Here is a 16768-nt window from a genome sequence, read left to right as displayed (position 1 = left end):
GGTATTATTGCTTTTGCTGAAAGCGATCTCAGGTTACTTTTGCTAAACAGTCGCCACTGTAGCCAGAAGTAACAACTACAGGATAATGGTAAACTCAAAAATGTGCTGTGACGGTAGCAGAAGTAAAACAGGAAAGTAAATGAAACATCATGTCGGTTTCACTGCAACTAATGATTGCACTGGAACTAATATCGTCTATGTATATTTAAAAAAAAAAAAAGTGTGTTAGCATTAGCAAGCTTAGGCAACTTGTCATATCAGAACATCAAGTAGTCCACACTGGTTGCCTTCTTCCTTTAAAGGGAGAGAAAATCGCAAAATCAATTATTGTATTTTATTGTTAATAATTTTGCTTTAAGTCAAGGATCTGAATACTTCCTGCACGACCTTGTTGTTTAGCAATTTCTGCACATAAATAATGAGATTAGTCTAAATATAGTCAGACCTACAGGTGATTTAGTCATGGATGCCCTGTTTTTGCATTTAAAAATCAAATCTGAATAATGATTCCTGATCATGAGCCTTGTGTTCACACCAGGGGTTTTTATTTTTCGCCTGATTTCCTTGCTACTCTCGGGCTGCATCGTGATAAGAGATTGCTAATGTGCAGTAGGTCATCGGGTGTGAAGTCAATAATCGGATATCTGCTGTCCTCAGCTCATGTACAGACATGACATGACTGCAAGCTTCACGGATTGCATTTACAGGCGGAGATCTGATCTCAAAATAAGATAGACTGTGCACCTCCACATGTGGCCTTACAGACGAGATTGCATTGCAGCTACTGCCCTGTTTACACCTTGCATTAATATTCTTTCTTTTCTTATCAAGGTAATATATCCCAATGCAGGTGACCAGCTGTGAATGACAGATAGAGAGAATATGCAGTTTGCTGACTATTTTCTGAAAGTGAAATGTAATGAGTTAAATTGTAAATGTACCCATGGCTACGTGCTTAACCTTGGAAGAACTGTTTATACAAGCATACAGAAAGGTAATACTGTATGTAGGCCTTCAGGGACAGCATGAATTGAATTGGTCGACTATCAAAGGTTTAAACTAAAGGTTGTTTTTTTTATAAGGAAGTCTTTACCTTCCTCCCTCTTGGATTGCTTTCAGACTGCTTTAAGAGTCATTATTGTCCCAGCCAAGGCAGAACTGCTTCCCATTTGCCCACAGACATTGTTAATAAGCAATTTATTTTGAAGCCAAATTGAGAGAAGCGATCTCTATTGAAATGGCTTTTGTTTTTGTGTCTCTTTTCTCCCTTTGACAGCATACTTTCCCTATCTGCAGGCAATTATTAGGAGCTGTATTAAGTCTGTCTGAAGGGAATTGATTTGAGCTCTATTCATCTGCTTTGTCTCATTTGTAGACACACACACACACATTCGCAGAGCAAGGGCAGTGGTTTCTCGAGGACGCGCTGGCACTGCTGTTGGCAAGCACACATGAGAGGGGCTTTCGTGGAGATGGGGTGAAGAGGTTGGCGAGGGTGTGAAAAAAATGCTGAAAATGTGCACAAAATGAATGGAAAATTATTGTTGTGTCCCCAAGATAGTTGTGCTCGCACAAAATGGGTTATTCGACTCGATGTTTGAAACAGAGAGCACCTGGACTCTGAGGAAAAGCAAATAATCTGCCTGTGCATACACACACGCACTCCAACCATTCAACCATTATGAAAGCTAACTGGTTTGTCATAGCTTTTTCTCCCAGGGACTGGAGCCACAGAGGAGGTAACTTCGTCTGTATTGTTCCAGCCCATCTGGTTGTAAGGCAAAGGCTGGCTGACAGTTCTGCCCTCATTTGGCGTGTTTGGTTCCAGGGAGAGCTGTATGCTTCATATCTGAAAGAGCTCGGTTGTGGAGAAAAGAAAAATCATAATTATCGCTGCTTTCAGATGTAATGCTCAGTTGTGGGCTTACTCGTTTTAAAGGATCAGTCATTTGCTTTTAATAAAGCATCTTTTGATGAAAAAGTTTCCCCGAGGACAGTGGAAAATGGTCAAAGTACAGACGTCCTGAGAGATTGGATTCACTGCTAAATGTTCTAAATGTCAATACTGTCATAAAAAGTACTTTTCAATCTGAAATCCTATTTCATTTTACCTCCACAGGGTGCACACGTACACACACACGCTCATACACTGCAGCAGAGCAGCTATGTAAAGTAAAATAAAATTTAGATTGGAATAGACGGCGCTGCAGTTTGATTTGTGAGAGTGCATTGGTCAGCAGATGAGTCAGCCGAGTCACACAGCTGAAAACATGGAAAGACTGTAAAGAAGTCACGTAAACTGATGGAAACAAAAGGCTTCCAGAAACAGAAAATACAACTGTTGGGCTCTTATGGATAACTGCCGCTACTAGCTCGCCAACATTTTTCGTGGAGCAGTGTGGTATTTTAATTGTTTCAGTTTTAGGAGACATGAAGGTTATTACTTTGTAACTTACCTGCACCGCTGCTTCTTAAACTCTTGAGGATAATATGGCTCGGGGCATGTTACATTTTTCTTTACAGATGGTTTTAGAGGCACTTAGCCCCAGACTGGGTCCACTGGGGGGTCACAGCAGACCTACCTCAGTCTGCACACACAAATCTGTTCTCCACTATAAAGCCTGTCTTATAAAATATGACCACTGACTCTCTAATAAGGGTATTTATATTTCATGGGCTCAGAAAAAGGACTGCGGACGTATAGGACTCTAATTCTCGTTCCATTTTCCATTCTCTGGCAGTCTGCTGTTCTCATCTTTTCTCCTCTTCTGCTAAGTGGGTAAATAAAGCAACACTAAACAGGGTTTTTTTTATTGTGTTTGTGTGTGAAAGAAGAATGAGACAAAGAGAAACAAAGAGTATTTACTATGTGTATGAATGAAGTACGCGCTGTACATTCATACAGGCATACATAAGCTGTGGCATTTTCCCTCTGCGGGCCATGCTTGAAGCCCAGGTACAGAAAGAGAGAAAAAAAGACAGAGATACAGCGGATGTGCTAATGTTCGGGGCTAGGAAATGGGAATGAATGGAATGGGAGCTGCATGAATAATGAGTCTAATTATGATTTGGGTGTCGTACAGAGCTGCTGCAGGTATGATGGATTCCTCTTCTGTGTGCACCGGTGAAGGACGCAGCTCTCCTACCCACTGTAGCCTCTCTGTATGTGTCTGTGCCTACACCTCCACACATAAAAGTTTTTCATATTGTGTTTAGTGCAGCTTGGTTGTAAAAGTTGTTTACTGTGGGTAATGGTATGTTAAATGTGTGTCTCCCCAGGGTTAACTATCAAACTCTGTAGTAAAACGGAACCACAGAGAGCAGCCAGTCTCAGTAATCCTTCTCTATGCCAAGCTCTTTTCTGTTGCTAACTGCAAGGCTGCAGTGCTAACTAGGAAATATACGCATTACCCATTCATGTAAATGAGATTGTGAATCTGCAAGCTACAGCATAAATTAAGTCATATTTTGCAGTAGTGTCAATGTCAGGCAAATATTTGTCCTTTCTCAACACATGCAAAATGTAGACCCTCATATGACAAATCAAGTATCCTTCACACATATTTAACAATAGGAAACACATAAATATCTTTAAAGCCTGCGAACCCCTCAAGAAATGGTTGTGTTTTGAACCTGGAGACATTTTGGAGAAGTGTGGCGAACCATTAGAGTTCATATTTATCTGTCAGTTATACATGAGGGAGTCTAATCTGATCTGGAGCACAGCTTTGTGCTGTGTCTGTATTTATGTTCACAACAGCATCCAGAGATGAATTTAATCTTGTGAAGAGTGTATGGCACCACTTGAAAAGTGCCTATTGATGCACTCTACATGCGACACATTAATTATGTACTGTACATAGATAAAATAACTTTGTAGTAAAGTAACTCCTCGCTTTAGATCTTCCTTATGTATTTATAACTCCCATGCAGTTAAGCGTACACACAAAATGAATGAACAGTTTTTATTACATAAAATATCACTTTATAAGGGAAGCTATAATTGCTGACAAACTCTATGCATTAGTAAACACTTTAAAATATCATTTTATGCTCCAACAGCTTTCTTATAGATTCTCATAAACCAAGTATTTTGCCATCTGACTGACTGAACACTGATTTACAAAAGACTAAAGATGTTTATTCAAGTCTTGTGTTCATATTAATCGGTGTAAATATTACAGTTTTTCTCAATTAATGGAGAAACTTAACCCCTCCACGCCTCCTCCCTGGCAGGACGTGCTTTGCTGCGTTTGAACGGGGAGAAGCTGGAGAGGATGGGAATCGTCCAGGAGACGCTGAGGCAGGAGGTCCTCCAACAGGTCCTCCAGCTGCAGGTCAGAGAAGAGGTTCGCAACCTGCAGCTCCTTAGTAGAAGTAAGTACCATGTTGTGCGGTGAGTAACCATGTTGTCGTCTATTTTTGGGCGTTATTGTGTGCCGGGTTTTCGTTTGCGTTTGTGAGACAAAGGGAAGTACAAAGACTCTGAGAAACGGAGGGGGAGAGCAGTTGGGTTTGGTTAAATTGGAAGGAGGCAGTGTGAGACCGAGCATGCCTGCTGTGACATGCGTGGAGCTGGGCATCCAAGTGCAATTGTTTGTGGCCGTGTGGTTTTATTGATGGGAGCTGTTGATTTGCTGCACCGCCTCTGAATGATGACTTTGGTAAACACTTTTATTATCCAGCCATCAATGAAGCGGCTCAGTCAATCTCTGCTGACCTGGAGTCAGCCCTTGATGTGGCTTGCTTATCGTTCCCATGTTTTTCTCTGATGTGGTGGTTGTTGGAGGTAGTTCTTTTCTTTGTGCATTAGTGACTTCAATGATGGTGAGTCCTCAAAGGAAAACGTCTGCACGATTTCCTTTCACTCAGTGGACCTAGATTCCAGTTCAAATGTTCCTAGTGGATTGCTTAAAGGTCCTGTATTGTGCCCGCGTTCAGCAAACTATTGTACTGTCACATGGCCCCAGAATGTGTCCAGCTCAAAATATTGTAAAGATTTTCATAAAGAATATATATTTGACCACAGTGGTATAACCCATAGTCAAAGCCCTCTGCTCTGTGATTGGCATCAACTGAGCTTTCATTCTTCACGAAAATATCGCCAAATTCACTGAACAGCTGATGTTTTTAACTAATGTGTATGGTGGTGGAAACAACTTTAAGTGTCTGCTAGTTAACATGTAGGTTGTGTTCCAGTCACTATTTCACACATTTTCAATCGTTTGACGCTAACTGAAAAAACTTCTCCAGAGCTCTGACCTGTATACATATGATCAAAGCTAATGGTAACATAGCAACATTATCCTCGCACAAGGATTTTCCAATTGTTGTGGAAATTGACATAAAAAATAAAAGTAATCCACTGGTCTTCAGTTCCCCATTTCCTGGGAGTACATGAAAACTAATGTGTTCAGTCTTACATTCAACAGTGGAACATTTGGTGTGTTTTACTCATTGATGAGCCTTTTTAGAATTAACAGAGAATCTCTAGAAAGTAAAGGTGGACTGTGGGGCAACATCTCACTCTGAACAGCTCATCAAGCATCAATAGGCAGTGTGTGCACTGATTTTGCAAACTTCTGGTTTGATGCCTGTCACTTACAAACTAGATAAAATGTTGCTGGCTTGTCATTTGGTTGAGGATGGGACTGGAGGAATGGCAGTAGTAAGCGTCTTTTACAACACCTTTTGTTTTACACCTCTAAAACACGATAAAAATGGATTTTTACAATCTTTCAGTTTATGCATCAAATTATTCCATTAACTACCTGAATAAACACTGCATAAGTGCTTACATCATACAAAACTTGCGTGTGGCAAGTACAATGTTTTTTTTTTTACAACTTTTTAACATGATTAACATGATCTTCAAAAATGTCATGCATTACTCATTTTCTTTTGTAGTCAAAGCTAAACGCCTGACATCTTATGGCTATTTCACTGAAGTTTTCCTTTGGGTACGATAATCTTCAATTTTATGACTTGTATTCAGCAGCAGCATCCTGGCACATGCTCAACATGCATTTGACAACAGGCCTCAAATGACAGGGGGTCTGCAGTATTTAAAAGGAATTGCAAAAAGCTTGTTGCTTCCAATATACTCCCTTGTAATTTTGCACTTACAAGGAGCAAAACTTGTTTGGAGGTTTTAAAGTATCCTGGAGAGCAGGGCTTTTTTTTTTCCTTTTTTTCTTTTCTTTTACAAAAATAACAGCATAGCCATTTGCTCTAAATGGCCCAATCTCCGTTGGCATAAGTGCTTTTGGCAGAAATTGAATATCCTGGTAAATCAGACTGAGCAATGAAGTTGTTTTTGCCATCAAGTGATCATTTTGAACTGATGTTGTAAGGGCTCTTATAATCACCGGTTACATTCAAACACGCAAATGAAGTGGACTCTGTACTTTGAGAAACTCACGCTCTCACTTTCTGATCATGCATGCCACTGATGCTGTTCTTGTGTAGTTTTCTGCATATTTCTGCTCATTGCAGACTACTTTTAGGTAAGTGTTTGATAATTACATTTGATGTCCATTTTAATCCTTCCATGACCCGTCCTTTGGGACCTGAGAGTGTTATTGTAGACACCACATGACCTGTGCACATGGGCCAGACAATTTGGAAGAGATCCATAACCCCACAGCACTGTGAAAGTGAGACGGACGGTTTGAAATAATACTGAAACCAACTGAACAGACTTCTGACTATACGATGACATTTGAGATTGTGAAGAGGTCATTCCAGGTCATTGAATAACACAATTTAAAGTGCTTAAACAGAGTATTTTCAACTGTCTAGAAAAACTAATTTGAAAAGTTGTTGATTTCTGACTTAATGAGCAAAAGTGATGAGAGACGCTGCCTGTAATCAAAGAACTGGAAGGACTGTCACAGATGAAAATCAGCCAATGTAAACACCAAAAAAAGAAATTAGATTTTACTCTGATGCTGGATACATACATACAAAATCAAAACGGACAAAGGTTAAAGGCACCAAAAATAAAACAGCCTTTCACATTGGTGGTGATGTATTATATTAAACTCAGTCTCACACTTTTAGTAATGCACTTAGACGTGGATTAAGCCTAATGACTGAAATGGAGCTCTGTGTTTAATAATTCTTTGAGTCTAGCACAATTCTCATTCCCAAACACGACTCACAAAATTTACATTTTTATACAACTGAACTGCATTCTCATTTACATTTTGAGATAACTGTAGTTTCTCCCTGCAAGGTAGGACTTTGATGTTACAAAAAATGCTGTCTGAAAGCCCATGAAAGTGCATTATTCTGAGATTTAGGTTTCACTCACTTTTTGATTAGGTTTAGGCACGAAAATATCTTGGTTATGTTTTAGAAAAATATTGTGCTTTGGGTTAAAGTTTCACTTTCACAATAATAATTATACATATTAGAAGCTTAGTTAGGTTTAGGCACCAAAACAACTTGGGTAGATTTAGGACAATATCATGGTTTGACTTAAAATATGAGACTTTCACAACATGTTTAAAGCTTTTCTTCCATTATCTGGGTTACCAGGTTAATGAGTTCCTCCCCATCTAACATTTGATTCACTTAAAAAGGAGCAACTGTAAAGGAATATGTTGATTAGATTCTGGAAGAAAATACATTTCCCTCTAAACGTATGTGACAATGTAGTTTAATTGTGTAGAAAATGCGGACAGGATGTCTGAGAAACTGGATAAACATCAGTTTAAATTCAGATTCAAACTGTGCATGTCAGAGTTGCGTGGCATGTGCCTTACATTGATGAATTACAACAAACTCATCATTTTATGCTTTGTCTCTCAATCATTTTAGCTCATTCCTCGCAGATACAAAATAAGATATTCAGGCTTTTGAGGGCTTTCATGCCAATCAAGTGTTTTGAATTAAATTTAGATGCAATGTGACTAACTGGTCAGGAGAGAGAATTAAACTGCTGTTGGACACTTTCATTAACTGAGCAGTGCAAATGTAATTTCTCAGTTCAGCAGGCTCTGACTCGATGCTATAGGGGCAAGCTAATTCGGTGGCCTCGTACAACACCTGAGCTTCACAGGGTAGGAGGGCATTCAGAGGTGATAAAGGCAGAACGAGGTGGGAAAAAGTGATAATGGGAGATGTTTCAGTGTTTTAAATGAAAGCGTGATGAGATGGTGATAAGGCAGCGAATGGGGGCAAAGGTGGAGGTCTTCACTCAAACCTGTAAAAGACAATCTTGTCATTATCTGCAGCAGGAAAACTGGCATTGCAATAAGTTTCTCCTGACCAGCAACTAAAAATCTGATGCAGAATGTTAAAGGTCATGTTCATTATTTCAGTATAAAATGATGCTGGAGAGATGACAGCAATCAAGACGCAGATTTAAAGTGAAAACCTTGCAGTTTATTGTCAGTGTCTCAGCCGCAGGGCCTCTCATGTCTTGGCGCTTTATCCTTACAAGGAGCACGACTCTGGGGGTGACAGTGTCAGTCTGTCAGCCTGTTAGTTTGTCAATCAGTTTAACACTTTGGTCCAAGCTGAAATATCTCAACAGCTATTGAATGAATTGCTATGAAGTTTTGTTAACACATTCATGACTCCCAGACTACGAATCCTCACATTTGTGCTTTTTAGTGAAATATCTGGGTTATTGGATGAATGAAAATTTCACAGAGCTTCTTGCACGGCTGTACACTCTTACGCTCTGTAGGTTCGGGTTGAGAAAATAGAACAACGCTGATGTTTTGAGGGAATTGATACGTGTGGCGAAGCATGGTGATGGAGAAATGGAAAAAGAAAGAGGCAGACACATACAGTAGCTAATGCACATTAAGGGTTTGCACTCGTGTTTTGCTCACAGGACTCCACACATACTGAGCGACTCTCCCGATACTCTTACAATTCTGGTGTGATTTAGTGGAGCCGTCATACCATCTGTCAGGTCTGATTCATCTCCAATAGATTCACCAAAAAATTAAATATTGATCTCACAATAACTTCTGAAAAGGGGGTGAAAATACAGATGCAGAAATACGGCTGAATCTGATGTGATTTTGCTTCTGATCTCATCCATGATAGCACACTTTAACATCAAGCATACAAGGCTCTCATGACAGGATTGTAAAAAAAAAAACTCCGTTCAGTGATTTTTAAACTTCAACAATCAGTAAGTGGCCTCAGTGTCTCTCCAACTCCTTGATGAAAAATAACATACGATATTAAGCTGCGAGACAGAATTAACAGGGCAAATGATTGAAAAGACCACCTGAGGGGTGAGATTTAAATATGTAGAAGGGAGAAAAGAAAGGACGGAGAGCTGCGGCTGAAGGTGAGATGTTTACCAGATACTGGGGAAATACTGCGGATGAAACTGACAGATTGTGGAGATAAAGAAATGAGACGAGTAAAGAGGTTAATGAAGGGACATGGATAGTGAAAGAAAGCTTCGTCTGATGGCTCTTCTATTCCCTGGCTACGGGGCCCTTCTACTTCCTGCTCCGTGCTAATCTGCCTTGAGCAGGCTCACTTGCTCAAAGCGCTATAATAGCATTTCACACTCAACATAAAATCACATTACTTGTCTTGCAAATTGTTGTTTGACAATGTTGTTCACATAGTAACTGAGGGAAAAAATGTGTAATTTCTAAAAAAGCATGTGTCTGTGACTGAAAGGGATTGATAGATTTTGCTTCCATAGAAATTGTGGAAAGGTGTATTTGAAGGTGATCTCCGCGGTTTACAGAGACTTTGATTAATACTGAAAATGAAGTGATATGAGGATAGCAGAATTAAATTTATATTCAAGGAGCCCTGAACCAATTTAACACATAAAAGTCAGCTTAGTCAGCAGAATTTCTCGGCTTTGGAGAACTACTCTATTATGTCTTACATGATTTAGGAGGGACTTTTCTCAAGTCTGGCGCAAAAAATAAACTCTGACAAAACCCTCGGGGTTGTCCGAGGTTTGACTGGAGACCTTCACTGCAAAATGGAGGTGTGATGCAATGATAAGACTCAGTATTTTGGGATGCCTCAGCCTCCCCTGCATCAGCTGTCAAAGTTCCTTTAAAATCCTTCTCTGGCAAGTCCTCCAGTTTTATGGAAGTGCAAGCGTAAACCTCTAGAGTGCTCTTTTAAGGTTAGCTTTTGTGACTTCTCTGGTCAGGTGTTTTATTCTGTTACAGTGGCCTCTCCTCTGGCTCATGAAGAACATATGATCTCTTCAAAGCCTGACAAGACTTTTCTTTGCTTCCTGAGTTAACAGAGGCAATTCATAAATAAATTCAAGTCAGTGTTTGTGGTACTTTTCCACACTGTTTTTTCCTACATTTTTACAGATCTATAAATGGAAAACATGAGAATAAATTCAATGTTTTACACAACACACAGCTCATCTTCACTCATCCATAGATCCATTTAGCATCTGATGCTATGCGAGCTGAATCACAGCTGGTTTGTTTTAGACTAGTCTTGCATAGATAGACCATGCTGTTACACAGAATGGTCTGACTGCACCTTAATATCACTCTGTTATAGTGGGGGAAACAGCACTCTGACTTGTTTGTGTTTCTTTAAACCAATAAAAATCATATTGGGCATGGCTGAGTGAAGGACGCAGTGATGGTGTTCCCTTTAAAAGAGCGATGGGGAATTGTTTTGTGGAACATTTGCATGCAGAGAAGAGAGCGCTGGCATGAAAGTCACAGGAAAAAAAGACGAGCAAAGCTGCCTTACTCACTGATCCTCAGCAAAACTTAAAATCTTCAGTGTGGTAGGTTGCTGCCCAGAGGTTGTTGTTGTTTCCCGTAGTGAAGGGGATTTTGAAAGAGGCACCGGAGGAGAAAGCTGCTTGAAATGTGCAGTCAGTGGCAGGTTTATACACACAATCTATAGGAGTCAAACTAGTTTTAGAAACTAAACTCCTCCACAGCTGATGAATAATTAGATTATCACAAACTGGACATGTGTAAATAGTAAACAGCGAGTGAGGAGATACCTTTAGGCAAAATCCATCACAGACAGGCTGAATTCAGGTAACATAAAGTGGGTTCCAATGGTTCCAGTTAGTTTCCGGTGAAAAAGGATGACATTTAAAAAATGCTCACTAAACCTCTCAGGCAATTCCTGCAGCTTGTCCCACCTCACTGTCCTCCACATGTGGCCTAATGTTGGATTGGACTATAACTGACAAAGTTCTGGAATCCACTGAAACTAAAACTACAAGCTTTTTGCAAACACGTCTCAAGTATGCAGACCATTTGAAATTCAAAACCTAATGACATAGTCACTAAAAAGAATGTGGAGATATAATGAAAGCATCAAAGTTGTAAGCAAATGTACACACATAGATATATATGTATGCTCAAGAGTGCAGCAGTCTGTTATTGTGTCTCTTCTTGCCATGGTTGGGAAAGCTCTTGTTCTTTGTGCAGAAGTCTTGTATTTGTATTTTTAGACACTTCACTTAGACTATTTCATGTGTTTTCAGCAGGCTTGGCTGTTTTATCTCAGTCAGTGAGAGTTAAGGTTGATGTCTTCCATAGCCCAGAGTCTCAGCTCTCTCAGGGTAGTGTGAACCATGCAGGGGTTGCAACATCTGGAAAGCTTTGGGAGGGAGGACTCAGATCAGAGCCCAGTGGGAGCTTTGCCCTCCTTCTTGTTCGTAGCCACTGGTTGTCGGTATGTCTTTATAACAAACTGTCAGTACCTCCTTCCCCTCAACATATCAAATTTTCATCAAAGTCGCTCTACGCCTTTGTGTGTAGCCATCTGCCAAGTCTCGGAGCCTCAGCTAATTAGTCAAAACTGATGATGTTGCGAATAACCTCAATAAAACACCTGACCCCTCCCACCACAAAGAGTTGTTGCTGGCAGCACTTTGGTTGCCGTGGGAGACCGTCTTGGTAACCTTTTAGCTCTGATTTTGCCTCTGTGATGTTGCCCATCCTCGCCGAGCTTTACTCCGAGCTCCATGTGGCGCCTGCCAGCTGAACTGTAGCTGTGAATTAGAATATGAATGAAACTCTGAGCGTGACAGACAGAAAAGAAGGAGGAACATGTCATTTCTCCTTAGCACAAATTTTGCCTGGCTGCTGTTCGTCCTCCTCCCTCCCTCCCTCTGCACTCCTCTGCTGCACCTAGGCTCTGACGACTCCATAGGGAGCTCATTTAAAAGAATTTCTAACAGACAAGCAGTTCTCTCTTTGTTTTTGAAAGCCTCTAGTCATATCAATGGCTCTCCATCCTGTCTGCCTCTCCATTCGGCCCCTTCTATCACTTCCTGGTTCAGGTTCACTTCAGTGCCACGCTACATCTGTCTGTGTCTGGAGACAGGTGGTGTGTCTTCCTTGGCTATCGGGAGAGGAGGGCTTAGAGCTGAAATGCCAACTGTCTGGGAGAGAAAAGTCTGACACTTGAGTCATTTCAGGATGGAACGAACTGGCTAGTTGTCAGGGAAACCACCTGGTCGCGTCTGTTGTTTCGAAAGACAGAAATTGAGATAATGACATTGTGAACAGGGGCTGCTCAGCGGCGTAGTGGTTAGCACTTTCGCCTTGCAGCAAGAAGATCCCTGGTTAGAATCCCGGGGTGGGCCTGGGATCTTTCTGCATGGAGTTTGCATGTTTGCATGCATGGGTTTTCTCCGGGCACTCTGGCTTCCTGCCACAGTCCAAAAATATGCTGAGGTTAATTGAGTACTCTAAATTGCCCGTAGGTGTGAATGTGAGTGTGATTGTTTGTCTGTGTATGTGGCCCTGCGACGGACTGGTGACCTGTCCAGGGTGTCCCCTGCCTTCGCCCGAGTCAGCTGAGATGGGCTCCAGCGCCCCCCGTGACCCTACTGAGGATAAAGCGGTGTATAGAGGATGGATGTATGGACATTGTGAACAAAGGCTTGTTATGGATGGTGATATACTGTACATCAGTCAATCATAGCATTAAAACCACCTGTTTAATATTGCATAGGTACCCCTTGTGTCACCAGAACAGCTCCGACCCCTGCAGGCCTGGGCATCTGGGAGTGTCCTGTTGTATGTGGCACTGGGATATTTGGGTCCTGTGAGTTGCATAGTGAGGCTTCCATGCATCTGATCTTGGAAGTTTGGAGGCTGGATCAACTCCTTAGGCTCTCGGTTATCTTTCTCAAGCCATTCCAAAGCAGTATTTGGGTGGGGGTGTGCATGGTTAGCCTGCAACAATGGTAAGATGCTAAGATGGGTTCTACATATCGAAAAAAGATCCACTTGCCAGGAGCCAAGCTTTTCGAGCAGAACATTCCAGTGTAACAAGATGATCAATGTCATTCGCTTCGCCTGTTTGTAGATTTAATGTAGAACCTTTTAATTTGAAGAAGTTTTCAGTTTTCAGTTTGATTGTCCTGATTAATCACAGCTTGTATTTTGCATATCAGTGCCTTTTTCACTACCTGCCGCCATTATTCTGTCACTTTTGCAGTCAACTGGTGTTTCATTCTAAAATGTTAGTTGTTACAGAGGTTGTTGCTCTGTAATTGAGTGCAGCGTGTTACATGAAACGAGGTCAGCCGCGCTGCTTACTTGATATTACAGTCAAGTCTGGGGAATTAAGGTGTCACATACAGATTCAGAAGGGTGAGGAGCTCCACACTTCAGAGAGGTTCTTAAATGAGACGGATGTGTTTTGTAGGCGACGGAGGCTTAGCCCAGAGGAAAAACAACTTCATGGTGCGTTAGCAGAGACTAACCAAAAGAGAGAAATGCATTTTTGTGGGAACAAACTACTGCTGACCTTTAACCATTGCTTTTTCTATCTGTGTGAATGCTAACTATGTATCCCCCTCCTCTCCCCTCTCTGCAGCCTCCTTTGGAAATTTCTCTTAGCTCATCCCTGCATCCATTTGGCAGCCTTTTCCCTCATCCCCTGTCACAATACGTCTCTAGGAGCCATGGAAGAGCTGCTGTCTTCAGATATGCGAGCAGAGAATCAACAAGTAAAAGGCGAGAGGACGAGCCTATAGACTACATGCCAACTGGTCTGGAGGATTCTCATTTAACACGGCCAATCTGGTTTACAGACACTGAGACGGAGACAAAGCCCCACTTGAGGCAGGGGAATCCACTATAAAATGACGATAAGATGAAAGATTCTCAATCGTAGTGATGATTTAGGCCTGACACTGGTACACATTCAATCATAGCAAATGCTTTCTTGTCTCATTCCGACTGGACTAATTGGGCGACTTCAGGAGAAGATTTTCAGCAAGATTCACAGTTTTCCACTTTCTTCAAGAAAATATTTTATATCAAAGAAAAACCCAGTGAGACTGGAAAAGTGGGCAATCCCTTGAATTTAAGAGTAGCATAAATTTGCTTGAAACGCTACTATTTAGACAATGTATCTCCATTTCAATTTGAAGCATCAATCCTGAGCCTGTTCAAAAGGAATTGGAGCTGGTCTTAAATGCATTTGACTCCCATCAATATAATCAATTCCTCACCCACATGTCACATTGCATTTTTGTCTCAGGACTTTAGTTTTAGGATTTGTAGACTTGGAGGATCAACAATAACACTTTAAGCTGAATGTCATTCCCACAATAAAAACTTTTTGTATTGTGACTTATCTGCAGTATTTCAGTGAGAAATTAGAAATATATATATATATGCAGTATGAGCGTTGTAGAGTAACATACACTTTAATCTGTGTATACTGTAACAGTACTTTAGTATTTTATTAATGGAAGGGGCTCAGAGAGTTAATGTGATAATTACTGACTGTTTATGCTTGATAAAGCAATAATTTAAATGTTGATAGGTGAAGAGATTAAAGCAACATCTGGTATGAATATTAAGAAATCTTCTCTAGGGAGACGGGACGCACACTGTAAGTTTCTGCTGATGGAAGGATACATTTTGCGCATTACAGTGGCAGTATTTCCCAGCCTTGTAGTGTCTGTTTTTTGTGTGTGCTGCTGTCTACTGTATGTCGTCTCTCACACACAGATGCACAGAGAAAGCACAAGTCTCTGTTGAATTCTGTCCTGTTTCTTTCCTTTAAGCGGCGCCGTATTTCCAGATACTCAGAAATCAAGATACTCTGACAGCTACCCAGATGCAAGACTCTCACTGTGACTCAAGCCAGCACCTTTGATGTCATTCGAGGCAGCAGCAGACACCGATATGTGACGATGAGGCTTAAATCACATGAATAAACAATTTAAATAAAGAAATAAACTTCCAACAAACAAAACTTCCCCATCCAAAACCCTTCCATCTGTCCCTTAACAAGCTGTCTGTTGATAATGTGAGTTATTGACTGTTAAAAGGCAGAAAACACGCTGTATTATTTTTAGATTACCTGATGTACTGTAAATATTGACACTTTCGGTTTACTCTCACTGATGATTGATGAACTGTTTGAAATGCAAAAAAGGAAAAATACTCTTCTGCCTTGCAGATATCTAGGCATATGGTATGACACATGATGAAAGCTGTCTTTTTTGAATAAACTAATTGAGATGAAGCCTCGGTCCTGATTTTACTTTCATGTATTACTGTTATTGTTTTTATTGTGGAGCGTTTCGTAGTCAGGCTAGCAGACAATAAAAGACAGATTTCTGATTAAAAACGAACACTGAACCAACAAAAGACCCACTCTAGAATTAAATATAAATTAACAAGACTGGCAAACATAAGAGAGAATGGCACCAGAACTAGTCTACATCTCAACTCAATTTAAAGTGTCTAAAAACCCAAAGCCAACCCTCTTCAGTTTTATCACAAGATATTGTTCGAGAGATTCCTAAAAAAATTTTCCCACAGATATTTTGAGGTTGTTAGAGATGTTTCTTCCAAATGCAGGCAAAAATCAGTTCTTGCAACCATCTTTGGAAAAACAACCCAGTTTTTGGAAGCAGTTTTTTGTCCAGCAGCTGCTCCATCATTAAAACTAACTCTATAATGAGGGAAATGATAGAGTGTCCTTTGAGATTCCAAAAATAGTTAAATCTCAGTTGGGAAGGATAGCTGGTTTCTATACATTTGGCATGTAAAAATAATACATCTAAATAAATCTAGCACATGAAAATCACAAAATGCATATGCATATAAGGGTGCTTCAGAAAGTTTTTGACCTCACCAGAGAAGGTCACAGAAGAAGATTGCTTTCATTTTTCAGCATACTCTTTTCTAACTTCAATGCACTTAGTCCACTGAAGTGTCATTATCCCTTCACGGGAGGAGGTCTCATCTTAAGCCTCCAGATTCTCCTCAACAGCATGGATGACTTCATTATTACACTGAAAACTGGAAACACACAAGTTTGGGAAACAGAGAAAAGCCAAACAATGAAGGCTGGGTGAGTAAGGTGCATGGGGGCAACAGTTCAAAGCCACATTTGGCTGCTTCCATCATCTGTTCTGTGTGGAGGGGTGCATTGTCCCGGAGCAACAGCAGCCAGCTATAAGCTTTCCTCTGGCTTTTTGTCGAGAGTGATAATAACTAAGCAAGTATGAAAACACAACTGCTTTATTTTAAAGGCCTCAAAAGTGATTTACATCAGTGGCCGTCACCTCAAATCTCCAAAGTGCTCCCAGAAGTTTTATCCTTGCCATAACTAAGTAAGAAATGTTGCACAGCTCTTGTAGCTCTTTCCTACTCCCCCCCCCCCCCCCCCCTTCTGCTTATATACAAGGTCCCATAGTTTCTATTCAGCGTATCAGACTGTGTTGAACAAAGAAAAAAAAACATATCCAAAACTGAATATAAAAATTTGAATAACAGTGGAATGTATTTGCTACAGA

General features: G+C 40.7%; 1 protein-coding gene across 2 annotated transcripts in view; it reads left to right on the top strand.

Moving 5' to 3' along the window:
* Positions 1–15489, top strand: part of samd10b (sterile alpha motif domain containing 10b) — a 48744-nt gene extending 33255 nt beyond the window's left edge. For both annotated transcript variants that reach the window (XM_022192079.2, XM_022192077.2), the window contains exons 4-5: positions 4237–4377; positions 13825–15489. In XM_022192079.2, the coding sequence (XP_022047771.1) occupies positions 4237–4377; positions 13825–13847 (164 nt within the window). In that variant the 3' untranslated portion in view covers positions 13848–15489. The remainder of the gene's footprint in view (positions 1–4236; positions 4378–13824) is intronic.
* The last annotated feature ends 1279 nt before the right edge of the window (positions 15490–16768 follow it).

The sequence above is a fragment of the Acanthochromis polyacanthus genome, chromosome 6 (genome assembly GCF_021347895.1).
Source record: "Acanthochromis polyacanthus isolate Apoly-LR-REF ecotype Palm Island chromosome 6, KAUST_Apoly_ChrSc, whole genome shotgun sequence".
Lineage (NCBI taxonomy): Eukaryota > Metazoa > Chordata > Actinopteri > Pomacentridae > Acanthochromis > Acanthochromis polyacanthus.
The sequence above is the reverse complement of the archived record's forward strand: the minus strand, read 5'-3'. Positions and strand labels throughout refer to the sequence as shown.